The 16,617-nt window shown below is 47.4% G+C and overlaps 2 protein-coding genes across 3 annotated transcripts in view; both read right to left on the bottom strand.

The window, feature by feature from the left end:
- The window catches only part of CPSF1 (cleavage and polyadenylation specific factor 1), a 39,044-nt gene extending 33,163 nt beyond the window's left edge, over positions 1–5,881 (bottom strand). Inside the window, exons 1-3 of the mRNA XM_081012484.1 lie at positions 5,814–5,881; positions 1,605–1,761; positions 43–70 (exon numbers count right to left, since the gene is read on the bottom strand). Of these exons, the coding sequence (XP_080868610.1) occupies positions 43–70; positions 1,605–1,748 (172 nt within the window). The 5' untranslated portion in view covers positions 1,749–1,761; positions 5,814–5,881. The remainder of the gene's footprint in view (positions 1–42; positions 71–1,604; positions 1,762–5,813) is intronic.
- A 6,860-nt stretch (positions 5,882–12,741) lies between these two features.
- Positions 12,742–16,617, bottom strand: part of SLC39A4 (solute carrier family 39 member 4) — a 62,298-nt gene continuing 58,422 nt past the window's right edge. For both annotated transcript variants that reach the window (XM_081012587.1, XM_081012586.1), the window contains exons 11-12: positions 15,958–16,145; positions 12,742–13,341 (exon numbers count right to left, since the gene is read on the bottom strand). In XM_081012587.1, coding sequence (XP_080868713.1) covers positions 13,213–13,341; positions 15,958–16,145 — 317 coding nt within the window. In that variant the 3' untranslated portion in view covers positions 12,742–13,212. The remainder of the gene's footprint in view (positions 13,342–15,957; positions 16,146–16,617) is intronic.

The following is a 16,617-nucleotide window of genomic DNA, read 5'->3' as shown; positions in this document are numbered from 1 at the left end:
ATGCCTGCACACTGCAGCCCCAGCTCCCCACACCCCACTCACCGGAGATCCTGTCATTTTTGGTCGAGGTCTAGAAGAGAAGCAAAGGAACACAGTCAGTCCTGCAGCATCAATGCAGGCGCACTGCACCAGCTGCACAGTCTGGCTGAGGAGGCCAGCGCCTCCCTTCTCTCTGGGGCAGCGTGCCAAGGCATTCCTCAAAGCTGCATTAATGCTCCAGAGAGAAAGAAAAAAGAATGGCAAATCTGGGCATCACCTGTGCATTGCTTTCCCTTCCAGCCCCAGAACTGCACACCCCTAGGATGCAGCCCAGAACCATAACGTACCCCATAACCGCACCAACCCAAATCATTCCCTGGCTCTCAGACTGTGCCAGGTCTCTCCAACCCAACTCCCCAGTTGACGCTACCCATTTCTAACATTTCAGCTGTCTTTTGGGCCTCTTTGGCTCTGGATGAAACACCCATCCTAGGGAGCAGGGCCAGGGTTTTCCAGGTCTCCCTGCTGCAAAGGGTGCCACAGCCAGTTCCTTCTATTTTCTAAAAAAGAGCAGGTCAGCAAATCTGCCCTGCTGGGCCACCATCACTCTTTCCCTGCAAAAGGAACGTTAATTCCAGGCCGGCTCAAAAGAATAAGAGCTCCAGGGAATCTACTTGAGTGCTGGAAGCAATTGCACAAAAGACACCCATGCCAGGACCACCATCTGGCACAAGAAGAGCAGAGGGGCAGGATGTGGGGTTCGTGCAGCTTTGCAAATTGGCCCACAAAAGTTAATAGCCTGCAAAAAAGGGGGGGGGGGCTTCATTGCTCACCCTGCAGTCTCCGCTGCATTTCTACACTTGGTGCAGAGGACGGTTTGAACGCTCCGCACATCTGCCAGCCTACACACAAGTCTATGAATTCGCCTCCATGTAGTTTCTTGTTGCTTTAGGTGACGAGGTGGGTGCTTAACGACAAGGCTGTGTTTGTGAGAGAGACTGGAAGCAGGGAGGGAGGGACGGCCAGTTCCAGTCCTTACAGGCACTTTCCATCCTAATGCAGTTCAGCGAGGGCTGCGAGGCCACATCCATGCTTGGGTCGGGTGGGGGTAGAAATCAGTTTCCAGGGATGCCAGTAAGGGGAAGTTGCCTCATCCAAGTTCAGCATTATCACCGAACAGGAGAAATTCTGCAGGGCATATGCCCTTGGGAAGCTGGAGGCAAAACTCAGAGATGTGCCCTGAACTAAAGAGTGAGAAACTTCTGGCCCACAGGCCAATCTTGGCCTGTTGGGGGTTCCTATGCCATTTCCTCCTAACCATGCCTACCTGACAATCAGCTAATGTCCCTGGGTGGGGGCTGCATCCTGTTTAAGCCTGGCTCTCCAACACTGCTGGGCCAGGCCTCTCCCCATTTGTCAAGACCACTTGTCTGAGGCAGGGTTATATACTCAGTTTCAGGTGCTCCACAATTTTACATTGTGGGAAAGAACTCTTTCGTTGTTGCCAAACCCATGGCCTGTTGTTTTCAGGAGATGCACACCCACCACAAAAGTGAAAGGCAATGGCTCCCTTCCTCCTGGATCCCTCCAGCATACATCACCCCCAAGCAGGCGGTCCACCGTACCTCAGAGTCATGGTTGAGCCTGTACACGTACAGCTGAGAGGTCCCTGCCACCACCAAGTTGCGCTCGGCGTTGGAGAAGAAGTTACAGTACATGGAAAACTCCAGCCCAGTGGGAGGGTGCGCCTGCTTGTAGACGGCATACATCTCCGCAGGCTCCCTGCAGAAAGGCACAGCTCAGTGTGGGGAAAGCGGCTAGCAGGCCAGGACACAAGCCCACAGCAGGACCTGGCCCTGAGAGATGTCAGCCTATCTGCCAACTAGCTGTAGCCATAGGAGGGGACTCTGCTGCTACGTTACCTGCAATAGATAGCTCCCTGGCTCCCTGTGGAGTACAGGATCAGGTTTAAGGTGCTGGTTTTGACCTTTAAAACCCTATACGGCCTAGGACCCTCGTACCTACGGGACCGCCTCTCCTGGTATGTCCCACGGAGGACCTTACGGTCTTCAAACAAAAACATCTTGGAGGTCCTGGGCTACAAGGAGGTTAGGCTGGCCTCAACCAGAGCCAAGGCTTTTTCGGCTGTGGCCCCGATCTGGCGGAACGCTCTGTCCCAAGATACTAGGGCCCTGCGGGACTTGACATCTTTCCGCAGGGCCTGCAAGACAGAGCTGTTCCACCAGGCCTTTGGCCAGGGCACAGTCTGACCCCCTTCTTCGGTAATCCTCAGAACTTTAGCCCAATGGTTGCCATGAATTAGATTTTGAATTGATTTCAGAATGAATTGATTTTAGAATGTTGTGTTACTTTTATTGTTTTTAGCCTCTCTGAGCCCAGCTTCGGCTGGGTTGGGCGGTTTTGAAATAAATTATTATTATTATTATTATTATTATTATTATTATTATTATTACTATTATTATTATTAGATCACAACTTGGGACCAGTTTATCTACAAGATCACCTTACCCCATATAGGCCGAATCAACTACTTCAACCTGAGCACATAGACTTTGGAACTCCCTGCCAATTGACATCAGGCAGGTGCCTTCTGTGTAATCTTTAAAGTGCTTGCTAAAAACATTTTAATTCAGACAAGCCTACTCAGACATGTAGAAGAATGTAAGTGTGAGTTTTAATCTGTTTTTAGTTTATTGCTGATTTTATCTTCCGAACGTTTCAAAAAGTTGTTTTTAAAGGCAATTTTCTTGTTTCTTTCTCTTTCTCTTTAAGAATCCACTTTGAGGATTCTTAAAAAAAACACAACCACAAGCAGTGTACAGATTTTATGAAATAAAATGGAGTTGGGAGATGAAGGTCCTTCAAGGCACTCAGAGTCCCGGACCTCAACTGGATGCCAAAGATGGCCAATGTGGTGCTCTCCAGATACCACTGGACTCCAACTCCCATCAGCCCCAGCCAACATGGCAAAAGGTCAGGGATGGTGGGAGTTGTAGTACAATGACATCTGGAGGGGGTCACATGAGCTACTCCCAGGAGACACTTCCCTCACCCCGGCATCCACACATTGGGCCTGACTGACAGCTGTCTTTTGGGTAGCGCTATATTTATCTGACCTGACAGATAAGCTTAAAGCGATATGGCTAGCACAATTAATCCCTCATAGACATGGCCCAGCAGTGTATTGCAGGGATGGGAAACTTGTGGCACTCCAAATGTTGGACTGCAACTGCCATCATCCCAGACTAAAGGGAAGTTCTCTCTTTCTGCACATAACTGTGGCATTATGGGAGAAGTATTGCTTCTTTTCTCTTGCATTCTGGGAAGTCTCGCTTATAATCTTTTCTCTGCTTCTGCACACACTGTACAAACCTGTTCTAAACACCAAGACATTCCCTCATTCCTCAGTTCATCTTAAGTTCATGAACAAACAATATGATCTGTTCTTAATGCATAGCTGACCACATCTACGGAACTCGATTACTATATTTTCATGTTATGATCAATCATTAGTAATTGTTTTAGTCATGCTATATCAATCTTTAGTTATAATTTAATTAGGAGGTTTCATGCCTGTCTAGTTCCAGCTCCTTTTCCCAGCCTTTAATCTATCGGTGATTAATGTTTATATGTAATTCCCGCCGTGTACCTATGTTAACCAATCAGCAACAAGTTGCTTTGTGTTTGTATCAACCAATCAGCCACAAGCACACCTGTGGCAATGTTTGTAATATTCAATAAAAGAGAGTTCCCGGGGCTTGCCCCGGCAGACGCCTCTCATATGACACCTGCCACTCGTCTGTCGTGAATTCATTCCAACACCAGACCATTGTCCCTGATAGCTGGGGCTGATGAGCGCTGGGGTCCAACAACACCTGAGAGACCACCAATCCTCTGAAGAGACCAGAACAGAATATATGGGGAGGGGGGAGCATTTTTGGGTAACCCAGGTAACTCTGATCTTTGATCCACCCAAGATTTCTCCCTGGTACCAGTTTGAATTAATCAAATAACGCTTTTTGTTTGACAGTTAGTTTTAGTTACATTAATTTTTTGGTTTCATCGTTCTGCGTTTTCCTTTTCTTCTTTTCCCCTCTCTCTTCTTATGTCCTTTATATAATATACATCTATTCTAGATTTCTTGACAATTTGATTTATGTATACAGTGGTACCTCAGGTTAAGTACTTAATTCGTTCCAGAGGTCCATACTTAACCTGAAACTGTTCTTAACCTGAAGCACCACTTTAGCAAATGGGGCCTCCTGCTACCGCCGCGCCGCCGGAGCACGATTTCTGTTCTCATCCTGAAGCAAAGTTCTTAACCTGAAGCACTATTTCTGGGTTAGCGGAGTCTGTAACCTGAAGCGTATGTAACCTGAAGCGTATGTAACCTGAGGTACCACTGTACTGTAATAATGACCTTAAGTCTAAAAATATCTAACATAAGATTAGTTTGTTTTTGTTTGTTTGTTTGTTGTATGTAATGTTTGTTTAATAAAATATTTTGTAAAAATCATATACAGTGGTACCTCTGGATGCGAATGGGATCTGTTCCGAATCCCCGTTCGCAACCTGAAGCGGACACAACCCGCGTCTGTGGGTCGCGATTCGCCACTTCCGCACATGCGAGTGACGTCATTTTGAGCATCTGCACAAGCGGCGAAACCCGGAAGTAACGTGCGCCGTTACTTCCGGGTCACCGTGGAGCGCAACCCGAAAATGCTCAACCCGAAGCTACTTCAACCCAAGGTATGACTGTGTCTATATATATATATATATATACACACACACACACACACACACACACACACAGTGGTACCTCGGGTTACATACGCTTCAGGTTACATATGCTTCAAGTTACAGACTCCACTAACCCAGAAATAGTACCTTGGGTTAAGAACTTTGCTTCAGGATGAGAACAGAAATCGTGCGGCGGCAGCGGGAGGCCCCATTAGCTAAAGTGGTGCTTCAGCAGGTTAACAGTTTCAGGTTAAGAACGGACCTCCGGAATGAATTAAGTACTTAACCCGAGGTACCACTGTATATATATATGAGACATATATTTAACATATATTATACATATTTAATAAAATATTTTTTAAAAAATCATATATGATAGAGATATGTGTATGAAATATATGACATATATTGGATTTGTTGGTTTAGTCGTGTCTGATTCTTTGTGACCCCATGGACAAGAACACGCCAGGCACTCCTGTCTTTTGCTATATTTGATATATATATATGTGATATTGAGATATATATATATATGTGTGTGTAACATATATATATATATATATATATATGTGTGTGTGTGTGTGTGATATATATATAGGTGAGATAGATAGATAGATATATATATATATGTGAGATATATATATATATATGTGAGATATATATATATATATATATATGTGAGATATATATGTGATATATATTTTATAAAATATTTTTTAAAAAATTTAATAAACTATTTTTAAAAAAAATTAATAAAATATTTTTTAAAAAAATCATATATATATATAATATAATATTATAATATATAATATAATATATGGCATATATTTGATATACACAGTATATGATACATATTGAGGGGGGAGGGAGGGAGGGCAGACCCCTGACGAGGCCGCCTTGCTCTGGCGGGGGGCGCTCCTGCAGGGGCCCAAGGGCGCCCTCAAGGGCCACCCTCCCCGGGGCTCCCCGGGGCCGGTTTCGCGGCCCGGACCTGCTCCCCCTCCTCTCCCCCCTCCGCCTCTCCCCTCCCGCTCCCGCCGCCCCACCCACCCCCCATCCCGGGGCCCCGGCCTTACCTCCCCCTCAGCCGGCGGGGTGCGCGGGCATAACCGGTCCGGGAGGAAACCGCTCCCGCCGGAACCTTCGGCGCAGCCGCGAGGCCGGAAGGCGGAACCGGAGTCCTGATTGGCGGGGAGGGGAATGAGCGGCAAGCCGGAGGTCCAATGGCAAGGGCCTCGTCGAGCGGGACGTAACGATAGAGCTGGGAAAGGGGAGAGCTGCCGCTCGGGGTTGAACTTGTGAGGCGTGCAGAGGCGTTTGGGGGGCAAATGGAAGAAGCCTTGTCCTGGGAGGGATGTGGGGAGGGAGGAGGGAAAAGGGAAAGAAAGAAGCAAGGGGGGGAATTGAGAGAGGGAGAAGAGAGAGTGCAGAAGCACAGAAGAAAGGGGGTAAATACATAAAGGTGGGTGATTGTTATTATTGTTGTTATTGTTATTATTATTATTATTACTACATTATTATTACATTATTATTACATTATTATTACATTATTATTACATTATTATTATTATTACATTATTATTATTATTATTATTATTATTATAAAAAATTAAGGTCTCATATATATGAGATTTTACTTTCTTGGGCTCCATGATCACTGCAGATGGTGACAGCAGTCACAAAATTAAAAGACGCCTGCTTCTTGGGAGAAAAGCAATGACAAACCTAGGCAGCATCTTAAAAAGCAGAGACATCACCTTGCCAACAAAGGTCCGTATAGTTAAAGCCATGGTTTTCCCAGTAGTGATGTATGGAAGTGAGAGCTGGACCATCAAGAAGGCTGATCGCCGAAGAATGGATGCTTTTGAATTCTGGTGCTGGAGGAGACTCTTGAGAGTCCCATGGACTGCAAGAAGATCAAACCTCTCCATTCTGAAGGAAATCAGCCCTGAGTGCTCACTGGAAGGACAGATCCTGAAGCTGAGGCTCCAAGACTTTGGCCACCTCATGAGAAGAGAAGACTCCCTGGAAAAGACCCTGATGTTGGGAAAGATGGAGGGCACAAGGAGAAGGGGACGACAGAGGAGGATGAGGTGGTTGGACAGTGTTCTCAAAGCTACCAGCATGAGTTTGACCAAAGTGTGGGAGGCAGTGGAAGACAGGAGTGCCTGGCGTGCTCTGGTCCATGGGGTCACGAAGAGTCGGACACGACTAAACAACTAAACAACAACAACAACAATAATATATAATAAATGTTCATAAATGTACCAAGCAAACACGTACATAAATATATAAACCACATGTCTGGAGCAGCACAGGAAGATCGTCCTGAAACCATTTTGACTCCCAAAACTGACCAAATGTTTCTCTGCAAGGAGGGAGGGGGAAAGGGAGCCTTCCCATTGTCTTAGGAAGTGGGTAATCACCATCTCAAAGGAATGGCCAGACTACCAGGAAAGGCAATCAGATAAGGCATTATCGGATAATCTGGCAGACAGGAAAAACAACAACATTCAAATTTCTGTTGTAGACCCCCCTTTCTGTGATGTAGGTATTATGTGTTGGGGTGGTGGTGGTCTTGAGCTACACGCCTTCTGTGATGTATGTATGAGGTTTCTGGGGGTGGTCTTGGACTCCAGGGTGGGCAATTTAAAATGTCTTTATAAGAGCAGGCACACCTTTGTTCTGTTGCAACAGTTCAATAAAGATCAGGCTTACTGGCTGCTTTGTTTCTCAATATTCTCTGGTTGGCCTCTGTTATTTTCTCCTACCGATGGAGAACCTACGAAGGACTCTATAAGGGCTCTTGTGTCCCCCATAAGGGAATAAGGGCAGATTTTGTTTACAACATTATTTAATCGATACAGGATATAGCATTTTACACTGATATACACTAGTGGCCAAAACTGAGGAAACCTTTTGGAAAAAGTGTATTTCCGAGGTTTAATGGCTCATAACACCACTACATTCTTCATTAACTTATCTTTCCATTGATATATAATTTTATGGTATTATGCAAAAAAAAAAGAAAAGAAGTGTTATGAGCCATCAAATCTCGGAAATGCTTTCTCCATAAGGTTTCCACAATTTTGTCCACTAGTATAAGCAGGGCTTTTCCTTCAGCCAGTACTCCCCAGAACCCAGTTCCAGCAACTCTCAGGTGGGCGCCAGGGCCATTCTAAGAGAACGAGGGAGGTGTTCGTGGTGAGTTCTGGCACCTATTTTTATACAAAGGTAGCACTGGATATAAGGGACAATCCTGTATCATACAGGGCAAGTGGCAACCCTAGCAGGGCCTTCACTGCAGTGGCTCCCAAATTGTGCAACTCCCTCCCCGCAGAAGTGTGCCTGGCACTGTATAACTTACAGTAGAAGGGACACGGGTGGTCATGTGGTCCAAACCACAGAGCCTCTTGAGCTTGCAGACTGTAAGGTCGGCGGTTCGAATCCCCGCAATGGGATGAGCTCCCATTGCTCTGTCCCAGCTCCTGCCAACCTAGCAGTTTGAAAGCACACCAGTGCAAGTAGATAAATAGGTACTGCCGCAGCCGGAAGGTAAACGGCGTTTGCTTGCGCTGTGCCACTCATCATGGTGTACTTTTGTGCCAGAAGTGGTTTAGTCATGCTGGCCACATGACCCAGAAAGCTGTCTGTGGACAAACACCAGCCTGAAGCGAGATGAGCACTGCACCCCACAGTCAAGTTTGACTGGACTTAAATGTCCAGGGTCCTTTACCTTTGGCCTTTCTCTCAACATCCAAAAAACCAAAGTGCTGCACCAACAAGTACTAAACAACTCCTCTGCAGTGCCACAAATCCAACTCAATGGTGTAACATTGATAAATGTTGATCACTTCTCCTACCTGGGCAGTTATCTTTCCACAAGGGCCGACATTGTTGCCGAAATCAAGCATCGCCTGAGCTCTGCAAGTGTGGCTTTCTTCCGATTGAAGTGCAGAGTGTTTGAGGACCGGGACATTCGCAGGGGAACCAAAATGCTTGTTTACAAAGCTATTGTACTACCAACCTTACTATATGCTTGTGAAACATGGACCACTTATAAACACCATCTCCAACTCCTTGAAATATTCCATCAGCGGTGTCTCTGAAAAATTTTACTCATCACTTGGGAAGTGTAAGTAATGTGTAATAGCGAACTAATACCAGTGTACTGGAAGAAGCAAAGATCCCCAGTGTTGAAGCAATGATTCTTCAGCATCAACTTTGTTGGACTGGGCATGTTGTGTGGATGCCTGATGATCGTCTTCCAAAGCAACTGCTCTACTCTGAACTTAAAAATGGAAAGCGCAATGCTGGTGGTCAACAAAAGAGTTTAAAGACTGTCTCAAGGCAAATCTTTAAAAATGTAATATAAACACCAACAATTGGGAAACACTAGCCTGCGACTGCTCCAATTGGAGAACAGCCTTTACCAAAGGTGTCACAGGCTTTGAAGACACTTGAACTCAGGACGCAAGGGAGAAAAGTGCTAAGAGGAAGGCACGCTTGGCAAACCCTCACCATGATCAACTCCTGCCAGAAAACCTATGTCCCCACTGTGGAAGGACGTGTGGATCCAGAATTGGCCTCCACAGTCACTTACGGACTCATGATTAAAACCATGTTTATGGAAGACAATCTTACTCGGCTACGAGGGATCGCCAAAGAAGAAGAATACTGAAGGAATTGCCCTGGCTTGAGGTGTATGTATTTAGGACCCACTTTATGATTGTAAGGGACGCGGGTGATGCTGTGGGTTAAACCACAGAGCCTAGGGCTTGCCGATCAGAAGGTCGGCGGTTCGAATCCCCGTGACGGGGTGAGCTCCCATTGCTCGGTCCCTGCTCCTGCCAACCTAGCAGTTCAAAAGGACATCAAAGTGCAAGTAGATAAATAGGTACCGCTCCAGCGGGAAGGTAAACGGCGTTTCCGTGCGCTGCTCTGGTTCGCCAGAAGCAGCTTAGTCATGCTGGCCACATGACCCGGAAGCTGTACGCCGGCTCCCTCAGCCATTAAAGCAAGATGAGCACCGCAACCCCAGAGTCGGTCACAACTGTACCTAATGGTCAGGGGTCCCTTTACCTTTACCTTATGATTGTAAGTTGTTATAAATTGTTTTCAATATTGTGTTTTAATGCTGTAATCTGGCCTGGGACCTTAGGGTGAAGGGCAGGGGAACAAACAAACAAACCATGATTTGATGACAATGGCGTTGTTACGGAATGCTAATCTTGTACCAAGGACTTGTCTGGACAGGTTTGCCAAGTTTAAACTAGTGTAACCCCTGTCTACCCCCCCCCTTTTGTGACATGTCAGTGATGTAGCAATGATGCTGTACGAACTGTATTCTGGGATATGGTGGGAAAGATTTAGAAGTCCTTGTCACCCCATCCTCGGGGTTCAAAATTCCTCTTTGAACCTGTTGTGCAATAAACTTTGGTCTACAGCTATTTGCTCCAGTTGGTGGCTGGACTCCTTCCTTTATTCCGCAGGGACCCGTGGGCTCAGCCCAATAAGCTGGGTGGCTGAGCAGCCTCACACCTAGATTTTTCCATAACAGGCATGTACACAGACCCTTGCAGTTAGAAATGAGTTGTGTTTCTCCCAGTTTAGCCTCTAGGCTTGGGGTCCATCATAAATATCTGCCCAGAGGTTTCTTCTCCCCTAGCACCCTCCACTCTGCAGCTGCAAGCTCTTTCCCCTGATCCAAACGTACATTGCAAGGCAAGGAATGAGAAACGCTTAAAACCCACAGATTTTTATTTACCATTGACAAGACAGGAAACAGTAGATTCCACACAAAGGAGCTACATCAGTCACCTATCGGTCTACCGCAGCCTGCGTGACGGTTGCAGTGCTCAGGGTCAGGGCAGAGAGATCCCTACATCTGGATTCTGGACAGCACCTTATGGATCTGGGGGCAGAAAGCCCGGCTCCCAGATAAAACTCCCAGATAAACGGCTCCCAGATAAAACTCTTCGGAAAGAAGATGATGTTGAGAAGGAGAAAAGGGAGGGTTTGGCTGGGCTTCTTCCCTGGACTCCAGGCACCAAATTTGCAGCAGCAAGGGGAAAGGACCAGAGTGCATGTGTGGAGTCCTTGCCGCTGAATTATCTACAGGCCAACCTCAGACATATTGGAAGGGGGAGAGGCAGGTCTTCCAATCAAAAGGCGTATCTTCCGGCTCGATTTGAGATCCAGCAGCACCTCTCTTTTGAAACCCAGCAGATGAGTTTTCGAAGGAAGGCGAGAAAGGACAATTTCCTTCACCCCAAGGGCAAATGGTTGGGCCGGCTCCTCAAATGTGACATAGAAATTGAGCCATAGAACGATTGCGGAATTCGGCAGCAAGAATATTATTGGCACAAAAATGGAAGCAAGAAGAATTACCAACGAAAGAAGAATGGCAAATGAAATTAATGGACTATGCAGAATTAGATAAATTAACAGGAAGGATGTGAAACCTGCGGGACCAGAGATTCTTAGAAGACTGGAGTAAAGACTTGAATTATTTGAAAAGTAATTGTAATAAACAGATTACGCTAGTAGGACTGCAAGAAGTTCTGTAAGGAGGATTATGTGAAATATTGCAAGGAAGACTATGAAGAGAATTATTAGTTAATGATAATTAAAAGTAATGGAGAAACTAAGAAATGCAGAACAAGTGATAAAGAACGGAAAATCTTCAGAGGTTGTTGACGGAAGTCTAAAATATTGTATAATATGTTATGTTAAATGACTGTTGGAAATGATATATTAATATATATATATATATATATATATATATATATATATATATATATAAAACGATTGCGGAATTCAGTGGTGGACTTGAGTACTATGGCACGTGTCAGGCTTCAGGGAATCGGTCCCCCCCCCCCCCCGTGGCAGTAGATAAGCAGAACAAAGGAAAAGGAGTCTTCTTACCAGTTAGAAACTTTAATAATCACAGCAAGAGAACAAAGAATCCATCTCCTAGAAATGGTGGTTCTCCGAATTAAGAATCCCACCCCCTTACGTCCTTATTAATCCACATCACTGCTACGTCTTGTAATCTGAGTCTGTCCCCTCTGTGCTTTGTGTGCTTTCTGTTTTGCCGCTTTCTCACCTCTTCTTGACCTTGGGGAAAGCGGAGGAATGCTTTCCAGAGACAGTGAATCTGTTAACCCTCTCTCTCCCAATGTTTCTTCTCCTAGCTGTTCCCCATCCAGTATTTCCCAGCTGCTGCCTTCTGAACTATGTCTCTCTACAAACCACTGTTCCAAATCTATACTGTCTTCCTGCTCCTGGGAAGATTCAGGGTCTGGAGCAGGGGGCGTGGGGTGGACTTCCACCATTCCTCCTCAATGCAGCCCTCCTCAGCACGGTCCCGGACAACACCCTGTGTGAGGCCAACATTTGACACCCCAGCCCTCTCACTGCCTTCCCAAAGGTGGGTAAGGAGGCGCCAGACTTTGGAAAGGAGGTGCAAGGGCTCTGGCAGAGTCCCAGAGCCCTTCCAGCTCCTTCCCAAAGCTGGGAAAGCACTAACTAGGCTTTTGGAAGGAGGCGGAAGGACTCTAAGACACTGTCAGAGCCTCATGCGTCCTTCCCAAAGCCCAGCACCTCAGCTCAGCGCCCAGTGCGGGTGCCCCACAAGCATAGCCCTAAATCCATCCCTGCAGAATTATTACACCTGATTTTGCCAAGCTGGAGCTGCTCCAGCTGTTCTGGACTACAATTCCCATCAGGCCCAGCCAGGTTGTGTCCTGCCCAGAGGGCTGTCATAATATAAGTCATGCTAGTCTTTCCAGGGTCCCAAGCAGAGAAGCATCTTCCTTTTGTGGCCTCGCCAGCTAAGATGCTTTTAACAGGACACGCCAGGGACGAACCCCTGGTCTCTCACCCCTGAACTAGCAGCTTTCCTCCCCTTGATTTATCCAGGTAGGACTAGCTTTTAGCTTCTGGATTTGTCCCTTATTATTCACACCAGCGGTCAGCAAAGTTGGGCACTGGCCCCAGAGACTCAACGACCATTCCCTTGCCCAGCTTTGGGGGGCATTGTGTTTCAAGTAAAGATTGTAGATGGGGACCAAGCCCAGCTGGAATTCCGCTATCAGCCCACCATCTAGACTCAGGTTGTGTCGACAGGTAAATAAACCATATATCGTAGAGACGCCACAGTCTCTGCTGTGCCCAATTTCCAAATGAAGACCAGACCCTGGGTCAAGCACGCCTGCAACCCCTGAAACGCGCACCGTTTGGAGATTGGGGTGGCATGTCGAAATGCAATAAATAAGAGAAGAGGGAGAGGGGAGCTGTTGCATGGGCATCGTTCAAGGCCATGCTGTGGGCATGGGTGGCAAAGAAAGTCCCCAGTCTTTGATTTTGAGGATTATGACAGCCGGGCCTTTGTCTGCCCACTCTCTAGTCTCTGGCGAAGGACAGCCCGGACCTCGCCACACCTGCAGGCAAGCGAGAGGTGCCCGGCTGCGCTCAAAGTGTGATTCTGTCCTCAAAGATGGAAAGCACCAGCAGGATGCCCCAGCCAGCCAAGAGTCCCACGTTTTGCAGGGCAAAGAGGAGCCATGGACGCTTATCTTTCACGTTCATCAGGGCCGGGAGCTGCAAACCAGAGCAGAGAGGGAAGATTAGCGAGCACCACAGAATGGGTCCCACAAGCCCAGTCTCCTTGTGCCCCTGATTTCCGTCTAATTCTTTAACCCACCCCTTCCTTGTCCCGCTCCTCAGGAATTTGCCCGCAGAACTCATTCATGCCTGCCATCTATTGTTGGTGAACATCAGAGACAGTGTGGTGCAGCGGTTAGGGCATCATACTAGGACCCAGGAGACCAAGGTTCGAATCCACGCTCGGCCATCACAAAGCTCCCTGGGCCAGCCATTGCCTCTCCTTCACAGGGCTGTTGCTGTGGGGATTAATTAAGATGGGAGGGAGAACCATGTACGATACTGTGCACTCCTTGGAAGAGAAGGTGAGATATAAACCAGGCAGAGGGCCTTCTCGGTGGTGGCACCCGCCCTGTGGAACGCTCTCCCATCAGATGTCAAGGAAATAAACAACTATCTGACTTTTAGAAGACATCTGAAGGCAGCCCTGTTTAGGGAAGTTTTTAATGTGTGATGTTTTATTGTGTTTTTAATGCCTTGCCGGAAGCTGCCCAGAGTGGCTGGGGAGGCCCAGCCAGATGGGCAGGGTATAAGTAATAAATTGTTGTTGTTGTTGCAACCAATAAATAATCAAGCGTAAGAAGAGGCAGGTGGCAGGATCAGGCCAACAGGGCCTATAGAGTCCAGCATCCTGTCCTCCTTGCAGATGACTATGGGATGCCCAGAGGCGAGGCCTGTGCCACTCTTGCCCCACCTCCGACTCCCAGCTACTGGTATATTCGGAGACATCTGGCCTGAGCAAACTACAGAGTTTAGCCATGCCTTTTTCTTTGGTCCAGAATCTACATATATTATTATTATTATTAATAATAATAATAATAATAATAATAATAAATTTTATTTATACCCTGCCCTCCCTAGCCAAGACTGGGCTCAGGGTGGCTAACACCAGGTATAAAAACAATTGATTAAAATACAACTTAAAAACAAGATTAAAGTACAACATTAAAATGCAGCCTCATTTCAGTAGAAACTCAAATCAAAAACTTTTTTGGGACGATACAGCTTCATTGTATAGAGTTCTAGCACCCACTTTCCCCAGACCTTTCAGGGGTGCCGACTCGCCCTCAGGATCATGGGTGCCCGCCGCCACAACGGGATGTGTGACGGCACACACGCCACATGCGGGCATGTGTGCCTAATGGCGCACGTCTGCATTGCGGCAGTCGATGGCAGCGGCTCCTCTTCTTCTTCCTCTACACAGCCAGTGGAGGAGCTGGGACTCGGAGGCAGAGAGACCCTGCTTCTGTGTCTGAGCCTCCCCCCGCCCCGGAAAAGGGTGCCTCGCTGGCTGGCCAGTATAACTGAAGGAGCGTCTCCACCCCCATCGTCCTGCCAGGACACTGAGGTCCAGCACTGAGAGCTTTCTGGTGGTTGCCTCCCTGCGAGAAGCAAAGCTACAGGGAACCAGGCAGAGGGCCTTCTCGGTGGTGGCACCCGCCCTGTGGAACGCCCTCCCACCAGATGTCAAAGAGATAAACAACTACCTGGCATTTAGAAGACATCTGAAGGCAGCCCTGTTCAGGGAAGCTTTTAATGTTTAATAGGTTATTGTATTTTAGTGTTCTGTTGGAAGCCGCCCAGAGTGGCTGGGGAAACCCAGCCAGATGGGCAGGCTACAAATAATAAATTACTATTACTATTACTATTACTATTACTATTACTATTACTATTACTATTACTATTACTACTGGCTGTGGAAGGTGGAGCTGGACCGCTTCTCTCTCAGAGGCAGCACTGCTGCCGGCTGACTTGGTGACCTTGACTATGTGGGTACCCGGACCCCAAAATTATATTCTTGTGGGTGCCCAAGCACCCATGGCCTCCTGGAGTTGACTCATATGACACCATTTGTAATTTTACATGCTTCTCTCATTTCCCCACTTACACATGTTTTCCCTAAACTAGTAAAGGTAAAGGGACCCCTGACCATTAGGTCCAGTCGTGGCTGACTCTGGGGTTGCGGCGCTCATCTCGCTTTATTGGCCGAGGGAGCCGGCGTACAGCTTCCGGGTCATGTGGCCAGCATGACCAAGCTGCTTCTGGCGAACCAGAGCAGCGCACGGAAACGCCGTTTACCTTCCCGCCAGAGCAGTACCTATTTACAATCATACCTCGGGTTGAAGTCGCTTCAGGTTAAGCCTTTTCGGGTTGTGCTCCGCAGCGACCCGGAAGTAACGGAGCACGTTACTTCCGGGTTTCACCACTCACGCATGCGCAGGCGCTCAAAATGATGTCATGCGCAGAAGTGGTGAATCGCGGCCCGCAGACGCGCGGACGTGAGTTGAGTTCGCTTCAGGATGCAAACGGGGCTCCAGAACAGATCCCGTTTGCATCCAGAGGTACCACTGTATCTACTTGCACTTGACGTGCTTTTGAACTGCTAAGTGGGCAGGAGCCGGGACCGAGCAACGGGAGCTCACCCCGTCACGGGGATTCAAACCGCCGACCTTCTGATTGGCAAGTCCTAGGCTCTGTGGTATAATAATAATAAGGTGGGAGAATGGTAAGAAAAGGAGAATAACTGCCAGGGGTGTATCTCTCCCTACTTACCATATCGCACAGGGCCACGTAGAGGAAGAGGCCAGTGGCCACGGTGAAAATCCAGGCCTCAAACTCTTCTCCCGTGGACACAGAAAGTGCGATGTAGAGGCCTACGAAGGCTGTGAGGGCGCTGAGGAAGTTGAGCAGCAAAGCCCACTTGACGCTCAGCCCGGCGTGGAGCAGTGCGGCAAAGTCCCCTGCAAAGGCGGGAGGAAGATGGTCAGCCATTCATTAGCTGAGATTCCTGCATTGCAGGAGGCTGGACTAGATGATGTCGGGGTTCCCCTCTACGTCTATAATTCCATTATTCTACTAGGAGCGGTGGCAGTTGGCCAGGTATCACGCAGCCCGAAGGAGACACCCCGTCGATATCATTTGGGGGTGGAGGGGAAGCACCTGCCTTCAGATCCCTGCTCAGAAGCTGCCCAGGATCTACCTCCTAGGCAACGCTGCCTTATCAGGAGCTTGCGAAGAAAAAAGCACACCAAGAACTCTGGCCAATATAAATTTCAGTAGTGGGAGTGGTCCCTACTAGCAAACCAATAGTCAATTGTAACAAAAGCTAATCCATTCAGAAGTATGTATTCTGACAAGGACTCAAATAGAGATTATAAACTCAAACACAGATTAGAAACTCAAGCTCATAAGGATATGTATAACACAATAATT

The sequence above is a fragment of the Podarcis pityusensis genome (assembly GCF_964106645.2).
Source record: "Podarcis pityusensis genome assembly, chromosome: 7".
Classification (NCBI taxonomy): domain Eukaryota; kingdom Metazoa; phylum Chordata; class Lepidosauria; order Squamata; family Lacertidae; genus Podarcis; species Podarcis pityusensis.
This window is presented reverse-complemented; position numbering and strand designations above follow the sequence as displayed.